Below are 27,625 nucleotides of genomic sequence, written 5' to 3' on the forward strand. Positions count from 1 at the left end.
TACAATAGTGGACTTGCATAACTCATCAAGCTCAAACCATTCCTCATTTGGCATAGTTGCAAGCGGCTGCCCGCCTCAATGGTTTAATCTGCGATTTCTGCACCAATACCTGCCAAATCTCGCTCTTCCAATAAGAGTAATTCATACCATCAAGCTTAGTGATGTTGAAAATAGCATGATTAGTGGACAAACTCGCCATAATGTAGGCTAGAAGACTGTAGACAGTTCAAAAACTAATTGCTGTTTACTGCAGAAAATGACCAAAAAATCACCGAAATTGAGAGAAAATGGCGAGAAAAGTATAACGAAAGCTACTGCCCACCAAGTACTAGTGAAAGAACATCATTTCAGAATATTTCAGCATGAAAAATCCATGTCAATTCGGAGTTATATGCTTGCTGTAATAAATGACAGCAGAGTCAATTTCTGACTAAATCACTGCACCAAGTCAATAAATGACAGCCAAGACATAACTAGCCATAATCGGGCATAAATCAACACCAAACAGTCATCAAGACCTTGAGCAAACACCCAAACATGTCACCAAAGAATCCGTCAATGAGTAGGCATACCCCCTGGACAATAGGGCAAAGTATACATAACACTGACAAGACCTGACACCAGTAGGTGTATGCTCACAAGAGTGCAAAGCCCAAGCTCAGGTCAAAAGCAACTCCAAGATATCAGTGCATGAACCATGCAACATTTAAGTGTAAGAGATCCCAAAGTCTCAAGTATCTACAAAATGCTCAAAATAGCATAAACCTCCTGCTCAATGTCGGTCAAGCATACAAGATGCTCCCACTGGCACAAAAGGCGGATAAACGAGCTCAACAGCTCAATCAACCAAGTTAGAGTACCAAAGACAGGTAACCAAGACAATGCCTCAATAGCATCCAAGGTCATAATGGAAAAATCCAAGTCGTAACGGAAAAGTCCAAGTCAATGTTCGACTGCTCAAGGGAGTACTCAAATGAATGTCGAGATGAGCTCAAACAACTGCCATCCACAGCCAAAGCACAAAGCATTCACCAAGACATCATAACCCGTACTGGGTAGCTTAGGCATAAACCATGTCATGGATGAAATGCCAACTGCAAAGAAGTGACAGTCAAACCCAAATCAAGCTCTAATCTCAGCTCAAAAGCATTCCGGAGAATAAACAAGACATGTGGCATAGTCCAAATATATCATGATATCATACCGAGTAGCCAGGAGCACCCTGTGACCAATAGGCATAACAACCCAACTGTAGCATAAATAGCTTCAGCCCTGAAGTTTCCAGCAGCATATAACCTCTGTACACTGAGAAAATCAATGCTCAATCCAAGCTCAAATCCTTAGGCAAACCATATGCATACATTCCCGTATGTATAGGCACTAACCGGGCATAATCGGGCATCAAATGCCAAGACCTATAAGCATAAAATTAAAGTAATAGGTGGTTGCCCTGTTTTGGACAGATCTAGGATTGTTAAAAACATTCAATGTCTGAACTAAATTAGCTCCAAATGCATCTCACATATAAGAGACATACCATTCACAAGTGATCCGATATCAATAGACATCAGTAGAAGCATCACATAAGCCATAGGCATACAAATATATATTGTCTCAGACCTAAAATCTGTTGCAAAATATTTTGTCATCGGAATTTGGAAAATACGATATCACCATCGCGTCCAGAGCATGTCAAAACCCCAACTTGGACTCTTACCTTGCTTGAATCGGGTTCCGAATGCCCGAGATATGACAAAAAGAGTGATTTTTGGGCCAGATTTTGAAAGAGGTGCAAAAAAAAAACGTGAGCTGGCTGGGGGGGTCTGCTGTCCCACATGTCAACAATGGGGCACAAAGGGGGCACAAATGGGGGCCAAAGAAGGCCTACACCAAGCCTCAGCAAGCCTTGATAGGCTGAAAGCAAGATCCAGGTGAAGGAAGCTCCAAGAGGTGTGAGCTATGGTTGTCCACAACCTGTAAAAACCATGTTTACCTAGACCTGTGGACTGAGATAAATCTCTGAAATAATGAAGCAATATCTCAATGTCAATGCCCTGATGGTGCCTCAATAGGCGGGGAAGAAGCTCCGGAAGCCGAGTGACAGGAGCTCAAGAGAATGAGCTATGGCTGCCGAGAAGGAGACCCAATGCGAGTGGGGAGTCAATGGGAAGCTGAGAATGCCACGAGCCAAGCTCAAGAGTCAGGAAGCCGTGCTCTGATACCAGTTGAAAGGTGAGAAGGATCGAAGCTTGCACTTGAGAGCTATGGCGAGAGAGCAAGAGCAAGAAAGAGAGAGACAAGAAATGGGAACTCCAACAGTCACAATGTGTGACCGGGCCTTCCTTTATTCAAACTGTCACTAAAAGGATAAATAATAAAGTGACAGTGACGGGCACCCGCCACCTGCAGTGTGCAGTGGCAGTGATTGTCAGTGTAGCAATACACGGGCGGCTAGGCGGAGGCGCCTTTATCCCCAACATAAAGCAAGCACCTAGAGCATGGTCTGGCAAGATTGGAGAGTATCTTGTTAACATTAGCTTTTATGTTTCAAATGCCGACCACTCACTTATGTGAGAAAGGGAGATGCAGGCTTGTTCATCATAGGCATCTATGTGGATGATTTGATTATTATAGGTGTCACTAACAATGGAATTGCTAAAGTTCAGGACTTTTTGAAGAAGAAGTTTGAGATTAAGGATTTGGGTGAGCTGAGATACTTTCTTGGTATTGAGGTGATTAGATGTGATTATGGTATATGGATATCCCAAAGGCAATATGGCTTGGATATGTTATCCAAGTGTAGTATGACAACATGTAAGCCTCTTTCAATGCCATTAGAGAAAAATGTGAAGTTGAGTATTGATATTGGGGATGAGATAGAAGACCCTACTACGTTCATGAGAATAGTAAGAAGTTTGATTTGCATGACTATCATAAGGCTAAACTTAAGCTATGGCCTTGTCAATCAGTCTATGCAGATGCCTAGAAAACCTCATTTGGATGCAATTAGACGCATATTGAGATATGTGAAGTTCACTTTACACTATGGACTTTTTTATGAGACAAGTAAGGATATATATGTATTTGGATACACAGATGCAAATTGGCTTTGTAGCATGTCAAAAACAAAAGATCTACTAGCACATTCATGTTTTCCCTTGGTAGTGCAGGAGTTACGTAGAGCAGCAAAAAGCAACCTACTATTACTTGATTGAGTACGAAGGTTGAGTATAGAGGTGGTGCTGTGGTAGCATGTGAGGTGGTATGGGTATAAAAGTTAGTAAGTGATTTGGATGTGCAAGGAGATGGTCCAATTGTCATTCACTTTGACAATATGAGTAGCATATAGCTAGATAGGAACTTAGTGTTCCATGCTAGGACAAAACATATTGAGGTACACTACCACTTTGTGAAAGAGAAGGGACTTGTAGGAGAGATTGACTTGGTATATATCAGCACACAAGATCAGATAGCTAATATTTTCACAAAGGCATTGGCTGTGCAGAGAAGCTTCAAAAGTTTTGAAGCTTACTTGGAGTTGCAGAGATACAATTGAGCTTGGAGTGTTGAGATGGTAAGCTCAACAAGTGCGGACATTGATGATGGACCGCCTGGATAGATAGGTCCGCACATCTACACTTAGCACGTCAGTGGTCATTATGATTCTCACATGCCATTGACTTATCACTTATTATATTTAGTTTGTTGCACTTACCTACAGCTGGCATAGTTATAGCGCCAATCAATTAGTATAGTCAGTTATGCATTGTTTGACTTAATAGGCCACTTTCCTTTATGTTGTATCTTATCTATACTTTGTGTACATGGTATTGGGTATAGAAGAAGAAGAAAAAACTAGCAAGAAAACATTTTGGTCTCCATCTCTCTTTTTGTCTTCTTTAGTGAGCTTCTTCTTGTGTGTATGGTGTGTGTTTGGCACAACAGCTCAAGCAAGTCCCCTTACCACGTGATTCTTGACAAAAGTCTTATTAGAAGAGAGTGCAAAGACTACAAATATGACCACAAACATTGTGTATAAAGATGTACTTCTGAAAGGACAGTGATATGAAATACTTTTTTTGGATAAATATTTATTTAAAATCCCCTTTCAATCACTTGGCTCACATATTTTTGAGATTACTTTATATATATTTGAAATATGATTTTTTCATTGTGGATCTCTCTCTCTCTCTCTCTCTCTCTCTCTCTCTCTCTCTCTCTCTCTCTCTCTCTCTCTCTCTCTCTCATATTTGACTGACTTTTATAGATGTCTACTCCACGTTATGGCTATTATCCAACTTCTGATATCAAAAGCATTTATAATATACTCTACGTGCAGTTACTAACCATGCTATTATAAGAAGGACTTTGGCTAGAGTCATTGAGCACATGGAGTTTGATGCCAAATAGACATTATGTTTTCCATGTTTATTGAGATCTCACATGTAGGTGATATTCAATGTTTTCGTGTTTGCATGGCTGTCCTTGACCAAAATCACAAGTACAAATGATCTCACACAAATAAGATACCCATGGGGTCGAATAAGTACGAAAGTAAAGATTGGGGTTGCTTTGTCATTATGCATCAAGGATTCATAGCTCCAACAGAATGGTCTAGGAACAACAAGCCAAGTATTTTTATTTTGTGATATGCATTCAATGTATACTGCCCATGTTAGGCATGGATATGAAAATATTTTGAATCATTTTGGGAGAAAGAGAAAGCATTTTAATGGATATTAGAGCACTTTTTCTTTAGTTAGATACATTTTGATCTATATATTATCATTGCTATCTAGAAATTGGCTATACCTCTTAATGTTCTTCTTTTGCTATATTTTTGTGTTTAATGAGGTACATTATTTGATTCTCATGGATATAATAAGTGTGAGAAAGATGTGTGTTAAAGAGAGAGAATAAAGGGGGGAGAGAGAGAGAGAGAGAGAGGACAAATAAAAAATTGGAATAACAAATGATGCAAGCAAATGGCAAGTCTATCCCTTTTGCAATGTTGCTTCATGGTGGGGGGATATAAACTTGAATAAAATAAAGGTGGGTTGGCAAAGTCCAAAAGACTTTGTGATAGAGATTAAATACTCACATAGGTTATGATTGCATGCCATAAAGGCACATATACATTTATCTTCTTCTTTTTTTAAGCCTCATGTGTCTACATTTGTCTGTTACCTCAACTAAGAGAGAACACTTAGAGAGAGACATATAGCCTCATAACACACACACACACACACACAGAAATGTTGGGGTAAAAGGCCTCTGGGCCTACCCATGTATACTGTGACCGCCCATTCTTATTCATATATAATATGATAGTGCAATAAGGCTGTCAGTTCAATTGGACAACACCTACATTGTGTGTGCTCTTCTCTCCCGCATCTTCCTCTTCTCCTTCTCCACTGCCATTGCATCCCCTTCAACTGGTATTAGAGCGGGTCTTCAAGAGCCCATCCTGGCCTTCCACACAAGGTATGAGATCTTCATTCTCACTCAGTTTTCAGCTCAATAGGATTTTCACAGGTTGTGGGCAGCCATAGTTCACACCTCTTAGAGCTTCCTTCACCTGGATCTTGCTTCCAGCCTATCAAGGCTTGCTGAGGCTTGGTGTAGGCCTTCTTTGGCCCCCATTTGTGCCCCATTTGGGCCCCATTTTTGACACATGGGACAGCAGACCCCCCTAGCCAGCTGACATTTTTTTTGCGCCTGTTTCAAAATCTGGCAAAAAAATTACTCTTTTTGTCATATCTCGGGCATTCGGAACCCGATTCAGGCAAGGTAAGAATCTAAGTTAGGGTTTTGGCACGCTCCGGACGCGATGGTGATATCGGATTTGCCAAATTCTAATGACGAAATATTCTACAATAGATTTCAGTTCTGAGACAGCATGTATTTGTATGCCTATGGCTTATGTGATGCTTCTACTGATGTCTATTGATACCGGATCACTTGTGGATGTTATGCCTCTTATGTGAGACACATTTGGAGCTGATTTAGCTTAGCCATTGACTGTTCTGAACAATCCCAGATCTGTCCAAAACAGGGCAACCACCTGTTACTTTAATTTTATGCTTACTGGTCTTGGCATTTGATGCCCGATTATGCCCTGTTGGTGCCTATACATACGGGAATGTATGCCTATGGTTTGCCTATGGATTTGAGCTTGGATTGAGCACTGATTTGCTCAATTTACAGAGGTTACATGCTGCTAGAAACTTCAGGGATGAAGCTATTTATGCTATAGTTGGGTTATGCCTATTGGTCACGGGGTGCTCCCGGCTACTCGGTATGATGTCATGATGTATTTGGACTATGCCACATGTCTTGTTTATGCTCCAGGATACTTTTGAGCTGAGATTAGAGCTCGATTTGGGTGTGGATGTCACTTCTTTGCACTTGGTATTTCATCTATGATATGGTTTATGCCTAGGCTACCCAGTACGGGTTATGATGTCTGGTTGAATGCTTTATGCTTTGGCTGTGGATGGCAGTTGTTTGAGCTCATCTCGACATTCATTTGAGTATTCCCTTGAGTAGTTGGACATTGAATTGGCTTTTTCCGTTACGACTTGGCTTTTTCTGTCACGACTTTGGATGCTATATGGGATTTGATTCTCCGATTATGGATCTTGGCTATTACTTGGATGCACTTACAGGTATTGAGCAGTGAACTACTCCCTTGTTTTGGCAGTTGCCTATTGAGCTGTGATTTCTCCTTTGCATTTGATATGTGGGATACTTACTGATCAGTGGACTTGGATAGTGCTTGGGATTTACAGTTATGGCTTTCTTACTCCTCTGTTGTCTAGCTTCTATGCTAGTTGGGCTCCTGTTGCTCGTCCATGTTAGAGAGCATATGCTATGTATGCTTACCCGTCTATGCACATGGTCTACTGTTGTATACCTTATAGAGCCACTTATTTGGATGTTGTTGTATAGATGTTTGGGCTTCACCTGGAGCTTGACTCTTGCAGGATGCTTTGCCACTTGTCGGTCTTTACTTGACTTGGATGTTCCTTAGTGGCATGATGTACTGTAGAGCTATGCGTATGCATATGGTTATGGGCTGATTTCATGGCTGAATATCATATGCTCTTATGACAGATATCTTATGCTTTACTGTACTATGGTTGGTTATGTCATGCAGTTGGCTACGACTCTTCTTCATGTGGAAGCTTTTGCATCCTTGATTGATGCCTTTATGTCCTCCCATCCATTGAGGTTTCATGAGCATTTCCAGCATGCTTCTACCACTAATGTACTAGCAGATGATTATCTTTATGATCAGGTTCCCTATGTTGGGACAGCCCTCGACTGCTTGAGCTCCGTGGATGCTATGGATAGCCCTATTCATGATGACTTGGATTCCTTGTCATCTTCTACAGGTTCTTTTACTTCAAATGTTGTTTGCTTCCATTGTGGGAAGCTTGGGCCTGTTCAAAGAAAATGCTTTAGATGGGTTAGAGAGCAGCAGAGACAAAGACAGACCCGACATGAGCAAAGAGTCAGCAATGCAGTAGGTATTACCACTCTTTCTAGTGGTGAGGTACATGCGGTTACCCATGATAATGCAGTTGAGCATGTCCTCCTGTCATCTAGTTTCCCTACAGCTTACTTGCTCAATGATCAGGCCCATGACTTTGATTGGCTTTTCGACTCTATGGCATCTTGTCATGTTACCCCTCATAGAGCATGGTTCTCTTCTTATAGGGAGGTTGATGGATGTATTGATCTGGGCCTTGATCAGACTTATGCTATTATTGGTACAGGGAACATACACCTAGCTTTGCCTAATGGGACTTCTCTTATGCTCAGGGATGTTCTACATGTTCCCATGCTCAGTAAGAGCGTGATTTCTGTCAGTCAGTTGCATAATGCAAGTTACTCTATTTCTCTTCAGGATAGGTCATGGAAGATCTGTCATGGTTGCTTGGTTTTGGCCAGATATTCTCGAGTTGGTTCTCATTACCTAGTGCATGTCTCTCATGTGGGAGATACTATGGTTGCAATTATCCGGATACCACATGCATTGTTATGGCATTATCGCCTAGGCTATATGCACCACAAAGAGATGGAGATCTTGTCTCGTTTAGACTCATTGCTGCCTCCTATGTCACTTACAGATCTTGATGCTTATCCTGATTGTACTCTTGGTCCTTGTAGAGCCCCCTTGGCTTATGGCGATCATATGAGGCATGCTCCTCTAGATCTTGTCGATTGTGCAGTATATGGACCTATGCCTTTCCAGTCACTTGGTGGAGCATCATACTTTGTGACCTTTGTTGATCATGCTACCCATCATGTTTGGGATTTTCCCTTGGTGCAGATTGAGGATGCTGCAGTTATGATTGACAGATTTTTGGATTCTACTGGTAGCAGGCCTAGGTGCTTGCAGATGGATTATGAGAGTCATGCTCTCTCTCCCAGCTTTCGAACCTCTTGTCAGTAGTATGGCATTGATTTCTTGTGCCCATGATATTATGGGATTCCTCATGGCATGTGTCTGACCTTACAGGCAAAGGTTGCTTCTATGCTTACCACGGCTAGGTTGTCTTATGGCTTTTGGGCTGAGGCCCTTATGACAGCAGTCTATTTGTTAACAGGACGCCGTGCTTGACCTTGGATGGTATTACACCCCATGAGGCATGGAGTGGCATGCAACCCTCCTATGATTATTTGAGGATGTTTGGCTGCCAAGCATCTGTACGTATGCCACATGAGCCTATGTCACGTAGATGTATCCTGCTTGATTATGGAGATGGTGACTTTAAGGCCTACAGATTATGGGATTTGGATGCCCACAACAGGTCATACATAGTCGTCATGCTGTCTTCTATGAGACGCAGACACCTCTTAGCCCTCTTGATGAGCGTTTAGTATGCTTTATGGCTGATTTTACAGCAGCTACAGTGCCATTACAGCAAGCTGTTTATGCTAAAAACGAGGCACTTATTGGCCCAAATGACGTAGCTATGCATAGCAGTCAGGGTCAAGATGTTGGTGGTCAATTGCTAGACTCCTTGTAGGCTCATGAGAGTCATTTTCTTGTACTTTTGTAGGCTAGACAACCAGCCATATGTCAGTCTTCCGCTTTGCTGAGGCCACATGTAGTCTTGAGACCCTGTTGGGATGTTGGTCCTCTTTCAGTGATTGACTCTGGAGAGTTTGACTACTCTCCACTATCTTATATGCACCACGCTGATGCTATGCGTGACTCTGATGCTTTACAGCTATGCACTGATAAGTTGTGATTGCTTCATGAGAAGCATTCTGGGATTGCTCCGTTGTATGGAGTTGCAGGATCGTTTATCTCCTGGATGTCATGGACTCGGGGATGCTTGACTCTTCTTCTGCAGAGGTTCCCGACACTTCTTGTACAGCTCGCTTTCTGATTGGGCATTGGGTGAGATGTTATGATTCCTTACCTTGTCTTTTTCTTTTCTTTTCTTTGTTTTCACTCCCTAGCCACATTGGCCTTTTAGTGGGAGGTTGTTGGGGTAAAAGGCCTCTGGGCCTACCCGGGTATACTGTGACCGCCCATTCTTTATTCATATATAATATGATAGTGCAATAAGGCTGTCAGTTCAGTTGGACAGCACCTACATTGTGTGTGCTCTTCTCTCCCGCATCTTCCTCTTCTCCTTCTCCACTGCCATTGCATCCCCTTCAAGAGAGAGAGAGAGAGAGAGAGAGAGAGAGAGAGAGAGAGAGAGAGAGAGAGAGAGAGAGAGAGAGAGAGAGAGAGAGTGTGTGTGTGTGTGTGTGTGTGTGTGTGAGGGAGGGAGGGAGGGAGGGAGGTAGAGAGAGAGAGAGAGATAGAGAGAGAGGGAGAGAGAGATAGATAGAGATAGAGATAGAGATAGAGATAGAGATAGAGATAGAGAGAGAGAGAGAGAGAGAGAGAGAGAGAGAGAGAGAGAGAGAGGTGCAACTAAGAAAGAAATATAGCCTCATGAAGCGAGGAAGCAATCATTATCAACAATGAAGCCCCTTCGTGGCAACTTCTCACATGAGCCTCACACAAAGATGTCGCGAAGCAACGTAGCATTTCTTGCACATGAGAAATGTTAGAATTCATTTTAAATAAACTCATTGAGACCAAAAGTTGAACAAAAGTCATCACTTAAGGAGGACCTAATAATGAGGAGCTAAGAACTTTGTAGCACAAATAAACATATATTATATTGCATAGGCTAATGATCTACCCACCTTGTTTAGAGATTTAAGAAGAGACATCATAAAAATGACACAAGGATTGATTTTATAACAATTGAAAGAGAGAGAGCACATGAAAGTTAGTCATGATATATTTGGAATTGAAATGTGTGAAAGAGAAAGGTGCATCAAGATAAGGAGGAAAAAAAGTGTGGTAACTAATGTGTTTGTATGAAGTGAACTGTTGTAACAAGTTTTGTGATGGTGAGTTATGACACACAAAGTGCTTAAAGGCACCATGTAATTTGTAGTGATTTGAAAGATGATTTGAACTCTTGTAACAAGTTTTGTGATGGTGAGCTGTGACACACAAAGTGCTTAAAGGCACCATGTAATTTGTAGTGATTTGAAATATGAGTGAAAAAAAAAAGCGTGACGTAAACAACACGAAATTTCATGCTACTGAATTTCAATGGGGAATATTGAAAACACGAAGATAAGCATATCTCAATTTAAGGATAAATTTTTGAAAAAAGGAATGAAGTGAATAATCATGTTTCTTTGCCTTAAATTTGTGTTATGAAAACATAATGTAACACAAGTGTATGCTTAGAAAGGATTGCACACACTAGTGAAGTTCAATCCAAAATGAATTGAACATAATAAGATAAGCATGACTCAATATACAAAAAATTGATGCAAAAAAGTAAGAATAATGTCAAGCAACCATTTTTATTTCTCTAATGTGTAGGAAAGCATGATGTAACATAGTGTACCCCTTCAAAGTTCAAACAATTCTAGACAAGCAAGCCTGTAGGGTATTGAAATACTTTGATTGCTATATAAATGTGAAACATGTTATATCTACCTACCATTCATAAGAGCAAGCAAAGTTGATGGAACGTTTTTCAAAGGACAAGTGAAGTAAAGTAGTCCACAAGTCATCACATGTATCTATCCTGTTCATGGAATATGTGACGACACCTTCTCACAAGAAAAAGTTAACACATCTAGGTTGTCCTCACAGTTTGAAAAGCTAAGTTTTCTTCTTTTCTTCCTACATGTGAGAAGTGTATATCAAGGCTTACGCTTTGAGCCTCCCTTATACCATAAAATATTATCAATATCTATGTCCAAGTTCTCAATTAACTTCTTGAAATGTTGTACTAAAACCCAACTAGACGAAGAAGGATATTTGAAAAGATAAGTAACCCACTTATCTTCCAACATGTGAGAAGTGTATGTTATGGCTCACTTTTGACACCATAAAATACACTAAACATCCTTATCTCAAGTTCTCAACCACACTAAGAAATATTGTGCTTAAACCCTACTAAATCAAGAGGGATTTTGCTATCACATCAAGGATATAGTGGCATGGCATATGATTGAGTTCATCTACTAGCAATATGATACTTGATTATTACTAGCTTAATGATGGTGATCCCACAAGGGTGACCACAATTTCCCTCTTCTCCAAAATTTACATTCAAATAGTACTACATTTCCCCATCTTCTCGTTTTCAGCCCAATGTTCATAGGTGAAAAGTCCTTTAGGACATATAAAGTTAAAGGGAAGAAAAAGTCATGCTACTATGATTTTGAATTGTACTTGATAAGAATTTCATTGGGAGAAAGTTAAGGAAAAGGAAAGGTCAAGGTATCCCCCTTTTCTTACATAATAGTATGATCATTTTAAGGAAGTTTCTCCTAACCTACCTTTGCAAGAATAGTTTACCCTACAAAAGGCATGCCAAGGACAGGTCAAAGATTCTTGAAAGAAATGGTTGTTTAGAACACATCACTTGCAAAGTAGAACGATCTAGTCTTCCCTAAAAATTTTCAAGAATATTGAAAAAAGAAATTAAGTACTCAAAACCCTCACATGTCTTCACTACTAGAGGATGCTTGGTTTGCTACCAAGCTAATTACCCTTCATGATACTCACTTAATAGTTAACTTAACCACTTTTTTAATGCTCCAAGAATTTGTTTGTAGATGAATCAAGTTGTCTTCAAGTGAAAGGGTTTGCTCTAGTTGTGCCAAGATGGTGATAAGATATTGCAAAGGATTAACTTTCATGTGAAGGTCGTTTTATTATCGTTTTGGGGAGGGCCTTAAGTCTAAGCAAAAGGTTGAAACCTTGAATACCCAAGGGCCTTATCCAATCTTTTAAAAGGAGCCCAATCTTTCAAAAGCAGTGGTTATGAATACCATGTCTAGAAATTTGGTAGGTTTATTGGTGTTTTCTATCTTTATAAAACACTTCTTAAAGTCAAGAGGATGTGTGGCACATTCAAAGGCCCTTTCAAGCTCCAAAGAATATGTGATCAAGTGACCTAATTTATATTTATAGCCTAGTTGCTACCGCTACTAGTAGTACAAGCTACCCATCATCAAATCACTCCATGGACTTCTAAAACAAATTGACTCTAGATTGGAAATTATCCACATGTGTAAAACAAGCAGGGCTACTCTCTACTTAAGATAGTCTTGAACTGTATGACTCTTGTGAGATCCAAATCTTCGTAGCATCTTCATCCAAAGAGCCATTGTCTCCAAGAGGGACTACTCTCTAGCTAAGATAGTCCTTAAAGCCTACACTCTTGATCATTGGCGGAGATTGAATTGTAGAGTATTTTCACCTCAAGGCATTCCCAAAAAGATGGTAGACAATCTCCTCAAATCACTCATCACAATAAGTAGATTTAGTCTATTTGATAGCATAGCCTTCCAAGCTCTCATTGCCTTTTGAATATCCACTCTCTCTATTTGGTTCAAGGAAGCTAATACTTTTGATGTGGCCATGAGCCTAAATAAAAAAATCATTCTTCAAAATCCTTCACCTAGAAGGCAGCTTATCTGACCCAAAAATTAGAGAGATGGTTTTCATTAAGCTTAACACTAGTCAGCCAATTTCTCATGCTTGTGATGCATCACACGTTCAATTGAGCAACTTTTGGTCTTATTAAAAGCATAGGTCTCCTTTATACTTTTCATATCCCACAACAACAAATAGGAACCATTCAAATATCCATCCAACTCCACATGCCTTTGTCATGATTACACTAAATACACCTCACTTGATTGTGATAGGAACAAACTTTACAAAGCAGGGCACAAATGAAAGCCATATGTTTTGCATCAAAGAAATTTAGATTTTTGAGAAAGCAAATACATGTATTCAAAGTGGCTCATAAGTTGTTGGCTAGATGTTACATGTTTTAAGGTTTACGGTTTGAGGTCTTTGGCCTGTGGATGTAAATAAACTCATTATAGATTTTATCCCTTAATATGATAGTCACATTACAAAAAAAGAAGGATTATCCCTTCCTTCTAGAATTGAGTTTCCCTCTCTACATTTGTTGATACCACTAACCTAAGACTTAACTTGCATTTGAGTGATTTTTTGGTCGAGCGATTTGTGATTTCTACTCCCTAGTAAAATTGTATATCCCAGCATATAATATTATACCATCTCTCACAAAGACTGTAGCTTTAAAAACTCAATGCCTCATGCAGATAGCGCATGGTTGTTTTAAGTTACTATTTTTAGCAATTTACAACTTATTAGCTTTGGACTTTTATAAGCAACCATTCCTCCAGGACTCAATTACTTAACCATGGGAAATAAACTTGTCTATGTAGTTATGAAAAAAGTCCTTGAAAGTCTTTTTTGCTTGTTTCAACCTTGTGGGATTTAAGGAGTTGAGATAGTTTGACAAGCACTATAGTGCTAGGAGACAAAAAGTAAAGTTTGGCATATCACATGTATTAATGGAAATATGGAAGGCCACCCTTGTTGATTTCTAATGGAAAGGGCATAGGCGAAGGTAGGGAGATTCCTCATTATTGCAAACTATATGGCTGGGCCAACCAACGAAAGATTGATGGAATGAGCCAGTGGGGTCGTAGCCTAGTTAGGATAAAGGGGCCAGTTTAGTGATAGGTACTAGCCCCCCTTTTGATTGTTGCAGATTGAGCTCAGATGATTGTTGTGAACACATGGTTGGTGTCATTGCACATAGGTAGATTGCCAAAAAACTTATGGACTCTCTGATTCACCTCACACATGCGCAATGGCTATCGACATGAATTCCAGTATTGCAAAAACAACCCACAAAAATGTGACAATAGAGAGCCTTGAAGAAAAAGCATTAACAACCCAATTCAGTGACGGCCATTAACCACTCTTTGACCAATCAGAAAGCTCCATTATCGCTTTTTGAAGAACTGACATCTACTTTAAACTATCACTAATTTGGGGATCGACACCTCTACCCTAGACCAAGTGGGGGTTGAGTATTGTGAGTGCACGTCTAGTCCCTTGGGTTGTGCTAACAGTAGTGTATGGTGAATCTACCTTCACCCCCGAAAAAGAATTGTCATGCCATGGAGGGAGTGGCTCAAGATGTCAATGACATTTAAAAAAAAAGAAGAAAAAATTAAAATTTCATTGGTTCTATAGCTACAATTGACAAGAAGTTGACAACCCTTGCAGAGGAGCAACCAATTGGAGCACGGTGAGAGCCTTAACCCTCCTAGCATTGAGTTAGAACCCCCTTTTGAGGGGATACTAATAAGGAAGGTGGGGGTTAACATAATCCAACTCCCCCCCAGCCCTAAGAGTGTGACCGTGAGGCTCGTGGGGGGGTAGCCTCCCCCCATGAGTGTGATTGGGCCCTAAGAGAGTGATGGCATGGACGACTCACTGTTCACGAGTAACATCCCAACATGAGGCTTGACCCTTTAGACAGCTAAAGTTGCGAAATTAAAGGCAATACCTAGTTATTGTTCTCACGAGGGGTTTTTTGGGGGGGTTTTTAAAGGTTTTTTAAAAAGCCTTCCCACTAAAAGACCCCCCACCATTTTTGGGAGAAGGCTGAACTTCAAGGCCCATCTCCACCATCCCAAATTTAGGGAAAAATAATGTATTTTAAGATTTTCTTTGGAAAGGGGCGAGAGCCTAGAGGAGGAGGCGGCAACTTGCAAGAGTTGGGGGCCGGGCGTTTTCATAAACTTGATACGAAACTCTACTCTATTGGAAAGCCATGCGTGAACAGCTCAGGGGCCAAAAATAATTGGATGTGACTGCTTTGAACGGGACGTGAGGGTGGCATTCATTAATGACGGCTTTGGAGTCTCCAGTTTTGATCTCTCTCTCTCTCTCTCTCTCTCTCTCTCGTCTCTCTCTCCGTCTGACTGAAATCCCCCAACCCTCTCTCTGTGTGACTGTCTACAATTTGTGACTGGGCAAGCGCGCGCTCTCTCTCCCTCTCTCTCAGCAAATTTGTGACTCGACAGGCTGCTCTATATAGACAGCTCTTTGTGTCTACAGACCTGCAGAGCGACAGAAGTTACCATGAATCCGCAGGAGCAGGAGCTAGAGCGTGTGGAGCTACTCCGCTCTCGAGTGCAAGCAAGTGCTGATCCACGATGGCTGGTAATAATCTCTTTCTCTCTCTCTCTCTCTCTCTCTCTCTCTCATATTACGTGCTGTATCTCATTTCAAGTTTCGATCTACCACATTTTCCCACATCTAAAGTTACCCCGATTCAAGTTTCAATTTATCAGTTCATTTCGAGGAGTATGGCCATATTTTCTCACATCTGAGGGCCCCATTTTTCACGACATCTGCAACAGAGCTGCTACACACAAGAAGTTTTTCACATTTTCCCATGCAGGAAAAGCGGCTGTTTTCCTTTGTCTTTCCCTAAGCGCTGAACATCATGAGTTTCTGCTGCTCCTGAGGCACGGGATGCCTAGCTAGGTGCTGTTGGGGGCAGGCTGGCGGCCCCCCACCCCGGTCTGGCAGTCTCCTGCCCCCAACTAGGTACGTGGTCTCTCTCTCAGAACCTCATGACGTTGCACAATTCGCAATGTGGGAATTTGCGTAAAACTGCTTGTGATATACCTGGCCGGTAGCAGAACTCCACATACTTAGCCTGTTGCAGAATTTCAACAACATTTCCACAAGGGGTCTACCACTTGAATCGCAGGTGCTGGCACATCTGCAGCAATCTGGCTCTCTCGCAGGACCCCCTTATCATGTTGACACTACTCCATGGGAATGCTATATGCTAGGGTTATGGAAATAGGTTTTCTTGAACCATACATATATATTTCTGAATCGATGCTTTCTTCGTAGCTTTGGGAATTTATAACAAAAGCACCGAGTTTGAGAAGGCTTTTGTGAAACTTGAGCAGGCTGTAGGCTGAAGTGAACCAACCCATGTTTCTCGAATGGTGGTATAGAATGATGAAGAAGGGCTTTGCACATGGGCATAATTTCTCATTTACGACCTTTTTTGAAACTGTGTTTCTCGTTCGCAACTTTGCCCTTTGAGGAAAAGTTTGCTAAACTGTGATTATCAATCTGTGAGAATGGTGGAGATAATCAGCATTGATTGCAGCACCATTTGCATGTGAAGAGGCTCTAAACTTCTTGTGATTCGTGACTGCTGGCTATTCTTAATAACCAGTTAACCTCTAGCAAGTTTGCATCCAATGCACATTCTTGCTAGAGCAGAAGGCAGTTCACAAGAGCAGCAGCAGTAATATCATCCTCCTCACGAGAGCACTTTTTGATCTATAGAAAATTGCCCTTTCATAATCAAAATAGGGAATTCCTCAGGCTTGCATGGACCTATCTGGACATTGAGAACAGTTGATGTTGGAAGATCTTTAATACATTCTTATGCTTTTTACATGTCTGATAATGGTCATCCGAGAATGCTAAAATTCTCTGTGTTAATGAAGCACATGTGGTTTTCCCCATGGTTGTTTAAGTGACCCATAGAAAACCTAGTGTCCTGGCATGGCTCAGGGTGTCCATCGACCTGGAAGTTTTAATAAAATGTTTTGTATTAGCTTGCCTGCTTGTAGGACTATGATGATGGGGACAAGAGTAGTTGTACCGATGACTTGATCGAGTATTGCCACCCATGCTCGTGTGCCAGTAGAGATCGTGTCTGTGACCATCACCCCTTATGTGTGATAAATGTCTCAGCAGACCAAGGTTTGATGTGAATCAACCTTTGGAAGGCCTGAGTGTTACTCCTAAGGAGGAGAGCCCCTGTTGCAAGCAACTAACGAAAGCAACAAAATTGAGGACGGAGTGTCTAGGCCTATACATTGGGCTAAATCAGTTCCCTGTTTTCACGAGGAAGAACAAGCATTGCTGGGCAAGATGCCTGTTGTGCAGTCACACTTCATCTCTGCAGGGTGTAGCACTCTTCTCTTGCCTGCAAATATCTGACCTTGAAAGGAAAGGGCTTTCTACATAACTGATATGCAACACGTGCAAGTCATTTTTAGAGTACTAAACTGGCAGCAAAATAGAAGATAACCAAGCTATCAGCCAGATCTAACGAGTTCCTGTGACATGGCAACAATCGGATGATTCTCATGAGAATCACGTTCATGCCCTTAATCCTAACAAGAAAGGGCATGGTAGAAGCATTGTGCAAAATAGAAAGTGGGGGGGAACTATTTGTTCTTGTTTTAAAGAGCTGAAATGAATTTGATATCTGAGTCAGTTGGCCAAATCCATGGATGTTTAACTCTATGTTTGGTTCTTCCTTTTTTCATCTGGTTCAAGTTTGGGCTTGCATATGACAATGTTGATGTGCCTAATTCAATCCAGGGCAATTTGGACAATGCGACTTTGCTAAGGTTTCTACGCGCTCGATCTCAGAACGTAGATAAAGCATGCAAGTTTCTGCTGCAACATCTCAAGTGGAGGCAGGAATTTTTGCCTCTTGGGCGAATTCTTGAGTCTGACATTCCCAATGAGCTTAGAAAGAAGAAGATTTTCTTGCAGGGTGTTGACAAGATGAATCGGCCAATTGGAGTCATTCTTGCAGAACGACACGAAGGCTCCGACAGAGACCTCGAGGAGTTCAAACGTACGGCGGTCTGATCTTTCATTACTGAGACTGAAAGCAAAACTACATGAAGATGTAACATACCTAGATCATTAGTAGGCAGTATGTGAAGTCCCGTGGGTCTTCTTCTACTTGTTTCTGAGTAATTTCACCCTTCATTTGGTGCAGGCTTTGTTGTTTATGGATTTGACAGAGCGGTGTCAAGGTCATTTATGTTGCTGTTGATATATTTGATTTTTCTAAGGGAGAAAGAAAGTGGGCGTCCAATTGAAATGGAGTGAGAAAGGCTGTTTCTCATGAGCTCTTGGAGGGTTTTAATGGAAAGCATTTTTGCAACAGCATCTCAGGCGACCAAGATAAATTTGTCATCATAGCAGATTTGAAAGGTTGGGGCTACAAGAATATGGACATGAAAGGTTATCTTGCTATTTTGGACATTCTACAGGTGATTGTAGTTTGCCAAAGTGTTTCTTGTCAGCCCCTTCTTTTTACTCCTCATCCGTGTTGAAGGCCCTTTTTTCTGCTGTCTTATGCAGGATCACTATCCAGAACGATTAGGCAAGTTTTTCCTTGTACACGTTCCTTACCTATTTTGGGGAGTATGGAAGCTTGTCTATCCATTCATTGACCCTGTTGTCAAAGAGAAGGTTAGTTGGCTTATGATGTTCTTATGGAGGGGCAAGGTAGAGAGCAATGTACAATGATGCTAATGTTGGGTGATCAAATGTTGATTGGGTGCAGATAATCTTTGTGGAGGATAAACATCTTCAAGATGTACTTCTGAAAGATATAGACATATCGCAACTACCTGATATCTATGGAGGCAAATTGCCTCTAGTGCCAATACAAGAGGTTGGCAGAGAGTTGTAGGAATGGGAATTGGAATGTTATTTGATTGATAAGTAATTGGACCTATTTTTAATTACATATTGGAGGTATTAGATGAATCTTATGTCTCTCATAATCTAGACACCTTTCCTTGCTCTTGAAATTATGGATTGCTGCTTCAAAGTGCAATGCATACTTCTTTTTTTGTTTAGATCTTTGGTCTGATTGATTTTTATTAGCTGTAAGAGAACAACAAGCAGGTTCTGATTGCCAGCTTATCACAAGAAGGCGGTTCTCGCTATTTGCAGTGCAGTGAAACAGAAAAATAGGGAAGGGTTTGACTGCCTTGTCGTTAATCAAAGACCATGTCGACTGTTTGGTTGTCATAGAGATGGGATGAGGATCCAGGAAAACCTATCGGACCACCACAAGGTACCAGAATTTAAAACATCATATGATGGGAGTGTCCCAACAAAAATTATTGTGAATCAATTAAGAAGTTAGAAGGCAGTGTGGTGAGTTTGCCAACCGTAAACTCTCCACTCTGAGGTTGTGGGGTGTCTTACCTTTAAAGAAAAAAAGGAGAAATTAATGCAATAGATTTGATATTAATGGTTGGAAGCCCACATTATTCACCCTAAGGTAAATCGTCTTGAAGGATAAGAAGCTCTGGAGTTGCCCTATTCTGGGTTTCGAACCAAAGACCTCTTGTAACACACCCCTCCTAACCAATTGGGCTCTCCCATGTCAAATTTTAGGTGTCTCACCTTAGCCCAACCATTTGAAGAAAATATGATTGAAAAATGGTTGTCTTAGTATTCTTTCATTCGATTGAGGGGCTCCCTTTGGATCATTTGTTTTGAGCATTTAACAGCGGCTTAATAGTAACTGTATGCTGTTACCCTCTCAAGTTTTGGGTACGGTAATCACATGCATGCAAATAAAAATTAGCATGGCATCGCAAGAAGTCCTCCAAGCGCAATGAAATAGAAATACAAAAGTGTGGTAGTTAATGCAATCATTCACAAATCCTTAATGTGATGTTTGTTTTAGGGAAAGTTGTGCAAGCAAGAACTAGAACCTAAAAAATGAGGTGGTGTTATGCACTAAGTGCTCAAATCTTTCATGTGTAATGTCTATTGTAGGATAGAAGATTGTGCAACAATTACTATTTCTTGGTAGTGCACATCAAATGTTGGTATCCCAACTTAGCCAATAGGATGCTTACAAATAGAAATCGTTGGAAAGTAAGGCATTTAATACAATGATGGATATCCTCATTTTTGAGTTCTAGTCACAAATTTGTGAGGGTTGTGCTTGAAAATCTTGTTGTATTCTTAAAATATTATGATACCCAAATATGTTTAAGATATTGAATGCATTGAAGAGAAGGTTCCATTGAGCGAAAATTCAAGGACTTAAATTGGGATGTGGCTATGTAATAGCCACTCACAATTAGAATTTGGGAATTTTGATTGCACACTAGATTCCTATTTCCAAAATTGGTTAGAGCGAGATATGGCAAAAAGATCAAAGAGTAGGTGCATGAAGCTTGCGAGATTAGCAGCAATAGAGGCTAACTAATGGTGCGTGACTAATGCGGAGTCTAAGGCATAGACCTTGGCATACTTGGCAATGAGGCTAGAAAGGATTCATTGGCACCACTGGCGACACATGAGGTTCAATTATTTGCTTGAAAGTTTCATAAGGTGGGACATTGGTTTCTAAGATAAGAGAAGTAGGGCTAGGGTTCAAGTCGTAGAAATGTGACATGCGAAACTCTCATATTTGGCATACCCACCATTTGGGATAGTTTCTAATGTTTTGGAGAATGTATCTTGGCTATCCCATCAATGAGTAATATTTGTGCTTCTCTAGGCTTAGAGTGAATGAGGATTTGCTTGATTATATGCCTATTGGTGTCATAATCGATTGTTTCAAGTTCATTGCTTGAAGGTTCTCCCTTGAATTCACAATCATTGTAAGCACATTTTGTCGTAGGAGGTGGATTTGGTTGTGTGGGGTTGATTGGATTGATGTGACTAGCTGTGTTGATGGGGCTCTTGGTATGGCTTTAGATTATGTGTTTTTAGTGTTGGTACACTTTTTTGGTGTTTTTGAGAATATTACGATTATATGTTGATGTCAGTGCAAGCTTAATCTGCAACCTAGAGAAGAAATCCCTAGCCTCATCAACATCCAACTCTCTGTCAGCTATGATCTTGCCCACACAATCGTAATGACATATTGCATCTTATAGTAAGAACTTGCACATGAACTAGTAGCTTTAGCCTTGAAAGCTTGGCCTTCAATTTGATTCGTAAGGTCCTTGAAGTTCCATTTAGGCACAATATATCTTATGTACCATAATCCCATAGGCATGGCCACCATATCTACAACCCATTTGTAATGCATAGAGAGAGAAAAGGTAGGATGCAAGCCATCATGGTGCATCATAGAAGAATACATCTAATATGTATTGCAAGTCTCTATGAACTATAAGATAGCTTTGTACATGGCTTCCACCACTATCTCTCTTTGATCTTCTTGAATCTAGCCTAAACATCTCTATGACTAGCATGTAGACCCTCATGAAATTCACGTGTAATCTACAATTGAGTAGCCATGTCATGTACTACATGCATAGGAGTTCCTCTTTTATGCCTTGGATGCTTCTCAAGAAAGCCATTCTTCAGAAAATATCCATATGCCTTTCTTTTGATCCTCTTGAACTCATCATTTGCCCATACATGTCTTCTTGTTAAGGTACTCAAATACTACCCAATTTATAGCCATTTCTCATTAGATAATTTATGTGCAAAAGTTTCTATAGAAGAGAAAGAACATTCATGATCAAGTGCAACTCTTGTAATTTTAGCCTCATCAGCATCAACCATCATATCGTCTTCATCTTCATACCTTTCTCTAGACAACATGTTAATGACATTGGGTTATACTTTCCTACAATATGTTAGAAGTTAAGTTTCATAGATTTTATGTAGGCAATCCACCATAATATGGTAATATTTGGAGCAGATTACCTCATAATCATCCTAAGAAGACATAAACAATCTATCTCTACAATCATTAATGCTTCAATAAAATACTATTTGCTGCATTTCAAAGTTGTAACAACTCTCCATTATTCTCTCTTAATATGTGGATAACTTCTTTGTCTCTCATTCAATACCTTTCCCAAAGCTTGAGCGTGTATCTATTTCCGTCATCATCATCTTACCCAATAGCCCATCCAATGCCTATTGGGCTTGTATCAATAGTGATGATACTGGGTCTTCCACCTACATAATCAACTTTCATTAGTGTAGATGCAATCTTCAAAAAAAAAATTCAACTTTCTCATACCCTTCTTGTGCACTCTATCCCACCAAAATTTCTACCCTTTTCTCAATAACTGATAAAGAGCATTTGCAAAATGCACAAATTGAGGTATTTAGATAAGATAAAACACACAGGCTCCAAGAAATCTCCTCACTTATGAAACTAGCGAGCAAGTCTCTTCCATCTTGTCAATAGCATCAACTTCTGCTGAAGATGGTCTTCTACCATATGGACCATACTTGTGTCCCATAATCAAAACCTCATTCACCTCGAATGTTGGGGGTAAAGGCACATGTGCCTATGCCACTATGTATTCATTATACACACTGTACCCACACACATGTACACTACAAGTGGTAGGCACCCATCAGTGTCACTTTATTCTTTATTCTTTCAATGAATATTGAATAAGGGAAGGTCAGTCACGTTGTGATTGTTGGAGTTTTCACATCTTGTGTCTCTATCTCTTGCTCTCTTGCTCCATCCTCCATAGCTCACTTTTTTTTTTGCTTCTACTTGCTCATTCTTCCACTTCAGTTGCTCCCTTCAATTGGTATTATAGACCAAAGCTTACTCTAGGGGTTCAAGAGACCTTATTGATAATTGCTTAGGCCGCAGTAGAGCAACCAAAATGAATAATAAGACAAACATAGTGCTTAGCATGATCAACATGATTTGTGCCTAAATTTTAGGTCCCCCTTCTTGACCTGCAACATTCAACCAATCACTCCTCGCTCATCTTGGATACTTGGCAAAGGCTTTGGCATCTTTCTAGCATCAATATCTTGCACTTGAATATTACTTAGAGCTCATAAACCTCTATTATTTGCTATGTATGGCATCAAACCTACTAATATAGGCCTAAATAATGTTTACTCAGTGCTTGGAGCTCTTGTATGCCTCTATTGATGATGGCCATTTGGTCCACCAATGCTTGGAGAATGTTATGGTGATGTATTGAAGTGATATTGGATTGCTTTGAGCTCAAATAGCTCAATTTCTATAGGGCTTTATTGATGTACATAGTTTGGGTAGCAAGTACTTAATTGGGAAAGACTTATGTATTGAGGGTTTACATGCTTCTTGGGAATGCCATATACTTATGTGAATGCTTGGCATTGATGTATGGGCTTGGACATGTCTATGGTAACCTTTTACCAGTCTCATAGTAAGTCCCATGGTCCTAAATCCTCTCTTACATATCACTACTATGGTAATTAGGGTCATATTATGCCACAATGCCATAAGATGCACGATGATAAGCGCAAAGAGAAAGGAAGGGAAAAGTGCAAGAAAAGTATAATGATTGCATCATTGTCCCTAGTAAGTGCACTATAAAGATTGAAAAGATAAATATAGTGCATTGAGTTAGATGATAAGTATACTTAGCAACTGCCTCTCTTGATATTTCTTAGTTGATAGATGTTTTTTCTGCATATTCTCAGTGTTGGTTGCTTGATTTGGGGGACTTCTTTTCATGTTACCCTACATAGGGATTGGTCTCGGTCCTATTGCAACATGACATGCTCTCTTAGATTGGAAAATGACTTGGCATTGTGAATGTACAAGCGTAGTTTTCTTTAGGTATCTCTTTCACTTTGCATAATACATATCATGTATCGGCTTTGACCAAAAGCATTCTATTTTCTCAATGGTTGGATGATGCATGCTACTATGTATCTTTTGGTGATTCTGCATGGAATATTACACATGGAAATCTTGTTTTTGCTCGAGGTGCCAAGGCTAGCAACCTCTATCCTTTATTTATATATGGATCCTTTAACTATGTTTTGGATATGACTCACATACCACATGTATCTTTATAGCATCGTCGCCTCCGATACAAGTCGTTAAAAGGAATGAAGATACTTTCTCATTTGCAATATCTTCCACCTCTTGATTACAAATGTTTTGATTCTTGTGACCATTATCTTTATGGGTAGACATGTAGTTTTTATAAGAACTCTACTATTATGCCCATGGGTGAGCCTTTGGCTCTTATTCATAATGTATGTTGTCCCATGCCTTGTCAATCATTAGGTGGCATGAAGTACTTTATTACATTCATTGATGATTATTCGCATAAGGTCTAGGGATATTGTATTAAGCTGAAATCAGATATCTCATCTACCTTTCATAATTGGCCTACTCTTTTTGAGAACCAATTTGGGTATAGGTTGAAATACCTAAGGTCTGACAATGGGGGTCAATGTGTCTCTAAGGCATTTGAGAAATTTTGTGAGATGAGAGGGATATTAAGGGTTAGTTGATTGCCTCCATACCCCACCCTAGAATAGTGTTGTTAAGTGCATGAACATGACCATTTAGAAAAGAGTTTAAAGTATGATTAGTCTCAGGAAGGCTTATCATAACATTTTTGGATTGAGGCAATTACTACTATTGTACCTTTGATAAACATATTCCCATACACTACTATTGGTTATCAAGTTTTAGAGGAGGTAGAGTCTAGAAAACCTCCCTCATATACATATTTTTGAGTCTTTGGATGTGAGGCTTTTTACCATGTACCCAAGGACAAACACAATACATTAGATCTTGAGTCAATGAAATACATCTTTCTTGGTTATGGGGATAAAAATGAGATGGGCTATTGCCTATGGGATTTGCAGTCTCAAAAGATCATCCTCCATAGCCATGATATTGTCTTCCATGAGGAGAAGATGCATAAGTAGCTTGAGAATGTAGTTGAGGTACATAGGGTGATCTTTTATATGAGGAGTCTCTTGTTACTGTATAACTAGTTAGATAGCATGTAGTGATGCTCTAATGGTTTATGATGATGATGTTAGATAGGACATATAGGCCCCACAACTCATTTTGAGATGCTTTACTAGAGATAGACACTAGCCTAATCAGTTTGCACCCTCCATGGATTATGTTGTGGTGGTAGATTCTATTGAGTCTCTTACTTATGAGAAGGCCATGCATAGAGGTGATAGTCACTCTTGGGAGGGGGACCATGTAGTCAAAACTTTGATTCATTGTATAAAAACCATATATGGGATTTGGTTGCTTTGTTAGTGAAAAACATGCATTTCCATACAAGTGGGTGTACAAGTTGAAGAGCACCCTTGAATTCCCCAATCCAACATAAAAGGCTAGATTGGTTGCTAAGGATTTTATGCAGGAGCATGGTATTTAATTTAATGAATTATTTTCTCTTATAATCAAAAAGACTACCCTAAAATTGGTTTTAGCCTTGGTTACATATTTAGATCTAGATCTTTATTACATGGATATGGAAATAACATTTCTGCATAGAGACTTGCATGAGAATGTCTATATGCAACAATCCAAGGGTTTTATGGAAAAGGACATGAAACACCTAGTGTGCAAGTTGAAAAATAGCCTTTATGGCCTTAATCAGGCACCTAAGGAATGGTACCATAAGTTTGATGCTTTTATACATTTGTAAAGATATACACATAGTGATATGGATCTGTGTCTTTACATGAAGAAGGCTCGTGATGGTAGCCTTATCATTATGGTACTTTATATTGATGATATGTGGATTGCTAAGAGAGCTCCTTGATGATCTTGATGCTTTGAAGACTTAGCTTAAGAAGAGCTTTGAGATGAAGGACATGGATAAGGCATCACATATTCTTGGTATGTGTATCATGCGCAATTTCTTTAAGGGGCTTCATTTTCTATCACAACAAGCATATATACAGAAGGTGCTTGAGTGCTTTCATATACTGGATGTTAAGCTTGTTAGCCATCCTTTACCTTTCCATGTGAAGGTTAGCCCCAGTTAGATGAGCAAAAGGCTGAGATGGCCAAGATCCCTTATGCATCCATTGTGAGTAGTTTGATGTATGCCATGATAGACACTTGCCTTGACATAGCATTTTCAATGGGAATTGTAGAATGCTATATGGCTATACCTAGCCCGTGACTTTGGGATGTTGTGAAGGGTATCATGAAGTACCTAAAAGGCATTGGAGTTATGTGTATTTAAAATGGTGGCTAGGATACTAGAGACGTAGGTTACATTGACTCCGACTATGTAGGACATGCATATAGTAGGAAGTCTACCTATGGGTATATCTTCACGATTTAGGTACATAAATACATGGTCTTATCTATGATTGAGATAGAGTATGTTGCAATCTGTAATGTCCCCATTACTTAGTTTATTTTAATAAACAATGTGCGTATATATTCCAAAAAATTGATTTGTGTTAAAAATAAAAATTTACACAATTTTAAAACTAGCTCTAAATATGAAGATATTTTTTCTTATTAATGCAGCTTATGGAAGAAACACTTGGGAAACCCTCCCAAGACTAGCTTATTAAAAAACAATTGTTTGTAGAGGAGAAAGATCACATGCTTGCAGAATTGAAATGCTTAATTATAGGATAAAACTTCTCCCTCAAGCAGTCCATACATCCCAAATTTTATGACATTTTTTCTTAATCATGAATTGGTTTTGATTTTTTTTCCTTTGCTTTTGATTTCTAATCTTATTTCCACCTTACCCCCTCCCCCTGTGGAAAGAAGAAGAATCCTTCCTAGGATTAAGGTTTGAGGGGTTAAGGGCGTTCAATGCTTGGTTGAGGTGTTTTACTTTTGCATGAGCCAATCATAGAAGTTCGGATTGTATTCTAGATTCACATAGCGGTCCATGTCTCAAGGACGAATGCCTACTTGAGTGATATAGGTGAGAACATCTGTGAGGAAGTCACTGGAGTCGATTCAACTGGCAATGTGTGTAACTCCTCCTTAGTGAGAATTCAATCTAAATATGGGTGCCCTCTGATGTGGTCTTCAAGGGGCCAATTATGAATGGTGGTCAACACCCTATAGGAAGTTGGAGCTACATACGTCAGGTCATACTCCACGGTTTTGATAGCGCGTCTCTGTCGAGCATTTGTCATGACTTGGCATCCTTCTAGTGCCCACTGAAGGTGAATGGCATACCATTTGCTAAGAAAGAGGTGTTTTTGTCTGCGAACTGCTTCAACTTCTCAATTTCTCGGTCCGTGGCAAGGACTTTGCTCTTGTCATAAGATGTGATAATGAATTTTTTGTATGCTTGTTCTATGGAAAGCTCAGTGACAATGAGTTGCACAATTGCCTGGGCAGCTTTGACAAACATGAATTTTGATTCCTCCCATGAGCAAGGTAGCGTTCACACTTCCATTACAAAAGGCTTTTCCAAAAGACCTAGGTCTAGCCGATCATAGCCCAGTATGGTAAACATGGTGTCCAAGCGTTTGTTGAGGCAAGCAACCAAGTCGTCGCTTGTATTCTCAGCTAAGTCAGCGGCCAAGCTTAGAATCGATCTCCGCTCGTAAGAGGGACTAAGGTTTGCAAGTGGCTTTGGTTTGGTTGGGCTTGAAAATTTAGTAGTTGACGTGTGCAGCTCTGGTTGCAGT

The 27,625-nt window shown here is 40.0% G+C and overlaps 1 protein-coding gene across 2 annotated transcripts; it reads left to right on the top strand.

Moving 5' to 3' along the window:
• Positions 1–15,296: 15,296 nt before the first annotated feature.
• Positions 15,297–19,679, top strand: LOC148012485 (Sec14p-like phosphatidylinositol transfer family protein). Of its 2 annotated transcripts, XM_087669085.1 has the most exons (6): positions 15,297–15,610; positions 17,813–18,074; positions 18,222–18,258; positions 18,393–18,498; positions 18,590–18,700; positions 18,795–19,675. In XM_087669085.1, the coding sequence occupies exons 1-6, from the start codon at positions 15,530–15,532 to the stop codon at positions 18,921–18,923; spliced, it is 726 nt and encodes a 241-aa protein (XP_087525211.1). In that variant the 5' UTR covers positions 15,297–15,529; the 3' UTR covers positions 18,924–19,675. The 2 variants fall into 2 exon arrangements, with proteins under 2 accessions (XP_087525211.1, XP_087525210.1); XM_087669084.1 differs by lacking the exon at positions 15,297–15,610 and having other exon boundaries at positions 16,011–18,074; positions 18,795–19,679.
• Positions 19,680–27,625: the final 7,946 nt, after the last annotated feature.

This window comes from Lygodium microphyllum, chromosome 27, assembly GCF_053477565.2.
Source record: "Lygodium microphyllum isolate KBCC chromosome 27, Lygodium_microphyllum_v1.1.10, whole genome shotgun sequence".
NCBI classification, from domain to species: domain Eukaryota; kingdom Viridiplantae; phylum Streptophyta; class Polypodiopsida; order Schizaeales; family Lygodiaceae; genus Lygodium; species Lygodium microphyllum.

Excerpts from the sequence above, each read along its gene's own strand:
- LOC148012485 (XM_087669084.1), top strand. The coding sequence starts at position 17,684 with ATGAATTTGATATCTGAGTCAGTTGGCCAAATCCATGGATGTTTAACT. Across the intron at positions 18,075-18,221 it reads AGACCTCGAGGAGTTCAAAC|GCTTTGTTGTTTATGGATTT; the intron begins GTACGGCGGTCT and ends CATTTGGTGCAG. Across the intron at positions 18,499-18,589 it reads CTATTTTGGACATTCTACAG|GATCACTATCCAGAACGATT; the intron begins GTGATTGTAGTT and ends TGTCTTATGCAG.